This window comes from Guillardia theta (genome assembly GCF_000315625.1).
Source record: "Guillardia theta CCMP2712 unplaced genomic scaffold GUITHscaffold_60, whole genome shotgun sequence".
Taxonomy (NCBI): domain Eukaryota; class Cryptophyceae; order Pyrenomonadales; family Geminigeraceae; genus Guillardia; species Guillardia theta.
In genome coordinates, this window is record NW_005434614.1 from 92,400 (window position 1) to 95,252 (window position 2,853).

Consider the following 2,853-nt stretch of genomic DNA (forward strand, 5'->3'; position numbering starts at 1 on the left):
ATACCCCCGTATGCTAAGTCAAATTACACATAAAAGGACGGGTGTAGATGTTCCATCACCCCACCAATACACACAACCAGGCTCACAAGGAAATATCTTTAGCTTAAGCTGTATATGGATATTGAAATTTAGCTCAAGGCGAAAGCATCCGGACCTTCATCTGTGAGGGCGCGTTAGTTGACTCGTCACTGTATGAGCGTAATGAGCCTTGCCAGAGACAGGCGAGGAGAAGGAGAAGGAGGCATATGATGATGAACTGTCAACATGATGGCGGTGGTGGTGGTGGTGGTGGTGATGATGATGATGACGATGATGATGATGATGATGATGATGATGATGACGATGATGATGACGATGATGATGATGATGATGATGATGATGGTGGTGGTGGTGGTGGTGGTGATCATGATGATGATGACTGTGATGGTGAGGTGGAGACTTGTTCATGCTCCCTCGTAGGATCTTTACATCACGGAAAAAAGAATATCCGCCCATTGCTGCTGCAGAAGCTTCCTTCTTCCCCCCTCCCCCCCCCTCCTCTTCAGTTCTGCTCCCTAGTGATCTTCAGCGCTCGCATCTTGCACACAGCCCGGTGGAGTTTGCGGTCAACCTGGATCGTTCTGCTCCCTCCGCTCGTTTCCACCCGCAGCGCCCCATTGACGTACGTGCCGTCTACGTATCCTCCCGCCAGAGAGCTCTGAGCAATCCTGCAGGAGAGGATGAGAGGACGGGAGGGAAGGGAAAAGGTGGGGGGAGGAGGAGGCAAGGGGGAGAGAAGGAGAACAAGGAGAGAGGGGTAAAGAGGAGGAGAGGGGGGGAGGAGGAGGGCGGAGGAGGGAGGAGGAGGAGGGAGGAGTGAAACAACTGAGGAAGAGGATTCTCACGTTGCTTGGAAGTATCGTCGGAACTCCGTGTCCTGTCCGGAGACGTCGACGTAGAGGGCAGGGTCGATCTTGAGGTCCGGGTTGTCAGAAAGGATCCGCTCGATCTGCTCGTCAAGCTTCCATGCGTAGGCGAGGGCGTCGAGGTTGCTGTCCTCCGGCATGTCCACGGCGAGATGCTCCCCGGCCACTCCCTCCCTCACGCGGAGGAAGAGGTGGTAGTCGTCGCAGAGGAGGAGCATGATGCTCTTGAAGCTCTTGCCGTGCTGCCCAGAGCTGACGGAGTCGAAGAGGTTGGGGAGAGCGAACCAGGAGATTCGGACGTACTCGCTGCCTCCTCCTCTACTCACGTCCTCGCCTCCTCCTCGCCTCCTCCTCTCGTTGGAGCTCGGGTTGATTCCCCTCTTCCACTGATCTCCCGCCTCCAGATCTCTCAGCGGCGACCGCGAGCTGGAGCGGAAGGGGATGATCGAGGAGGAGGAGGGGTTGACCATGACGTTGTCGCAGGAGGAGAAAACTTGTTGGCTGCTTCGGACGACGGGGCTGGTTGAAGTCGGGAGGGGAGAGGAGGGGAGAGGACTTGCAACCATCTCCTCCTGCCCCCGACGAGCAGTTCCCTCCTTGGACGCTGCTGCTCTATGGTGGAACCTGTCTGAACTCCTCCTCCTCGTCTTCCTCTCCACCACCTTCAGCACCGTCTCGAGCTGCTCCCTGAGCACCTTCATGTCCTCCTCCTGCCTTGCGAGCGAAGTCCTAACAGTCTCCTGCACCTCTTGAACAGCAGCGCTCATCCCCTCCAGCCTCGCCTCCACCCACGTTCCCTTATCATTTCCGTCCTGCGCCTGCGCTGCTGGGGAGCTGGTGAGCAACAGCTCGAGGCGATCGAACTGCCTCTGCATCCACTCGGGGTCGATGACCCTGGGGACCTTGTCGTGGACTGTCACTTGCACGTGCTCCTTCCATCGAGAGAATGTGTTGAGGAGAGGAGTGTTGAAGAGTTTGCGGAGGATCTCCTTCTTGGACTTGCGGGCCATCTCTTTCTTCTGCTTGAAGATGGGATTGTTGATCTTCTCGATGTGAAATAGAAGCGACTTCATGGTGAAGAGCATCTCGTAGTTGAACTCATCCCGCTCGCAGCGGATCGACGTTGAGATCTGAAGGAGGGTGAGAACAGGATGGCAGAGAGGAAGGAAGAAGGTGAGGGGAGGAGGAGGAGGAGGAGGAGGAGGAGGAGAAGGAGGAGAAGGAGGAGAAGGAGGAGAAGGAAAAGGAGAAGGAGGAGGAGGAGGACAGTGGTGGTGGTGGTGGGAGCAGGGGAAGGGCGGAGAGAGGGAAGAGGTGAGAAGAGCCAGGAAGAGGGAGAGGGAGGCGGGAGGTCTGGGGAGAAAGGCGAGCAGATTTGAGGAGGGAGGATAAGCGTAGAGGCAAGGGAACAGAGTGGAGGAGGAGGTTTTCCTGGAGAACATGAGGTGGAGGAGGAGGAGGACGGGGTTTGTAAGCGAGGATGGGGAAAATGAGGCGCAGAAAAAGAGGAGGAGGAAGAGAGGAGAAGCGGCAGGAGGTGGAGCGGCAGGAGGAGGAGAGGAGGAGCTGGAGGAGGAGGTGGTGGTGGTGGGAGGAGGAGGAGCGGGAGGAGGAGGAGCGGGAGGAGGAGGCGGAGGAGGAGAGTAGAGGGAAGCTAGGTGAGCAGCACAGAGTTTCATCCTTCTGACCTTGCGATGAGCGTAGTTGGACATCTCTCGAATGATCATCTCCTCAAACTCGTCGGCCCCCAGCTCCCCATCCGCATTCAGCAGCCTCCTCGAGTCAGTGAGGTAGTCGAACTCGTCCTCGGTGAGCGCGACAGGGGGAGAGAGCTTCAGTTTCTGCGCGCAGGCGCGTCATGCTCCTCCCCCGTCAGCAGCACGAGCAAGCGACCTTAAGGCCTATGTTGAGCTCCGACAGGTCCACGGCTCCCGACTCGTCGATGTCC

The 2,853-nt window shown here is 57.4% G+C and overlaps 1 protein-coding gene across 1 annotated transcript in view; it reads right to left on the reverse strand.

Moving 5' to 3' along the window:
- Positions 1-541: 541 nt before the first annotated feature.
- GUITHDRAFT_112542 (hypothetical protein) overlaps positions 542-2,853 on the reverse strand; it is a gene marked incomplete at both ends in the record, with an annotated part of 6,566 nt that continues 4,254 nt past the window's right edge. The window contains 3 exons of the mRNA XM_005828254.1: positions 542-707; positions 885-2,035; positions 2,594-2,746. Coding sequence (XP_005828311.1) covers positions 542-707; positions 885-2,035; positions 2,594-2,746 — 1,470 coding nt within the window. The remainder of the gene's footprint in view (positions 708-884; positions 2,036-2,593; positions 2,747-2,853) is intronic.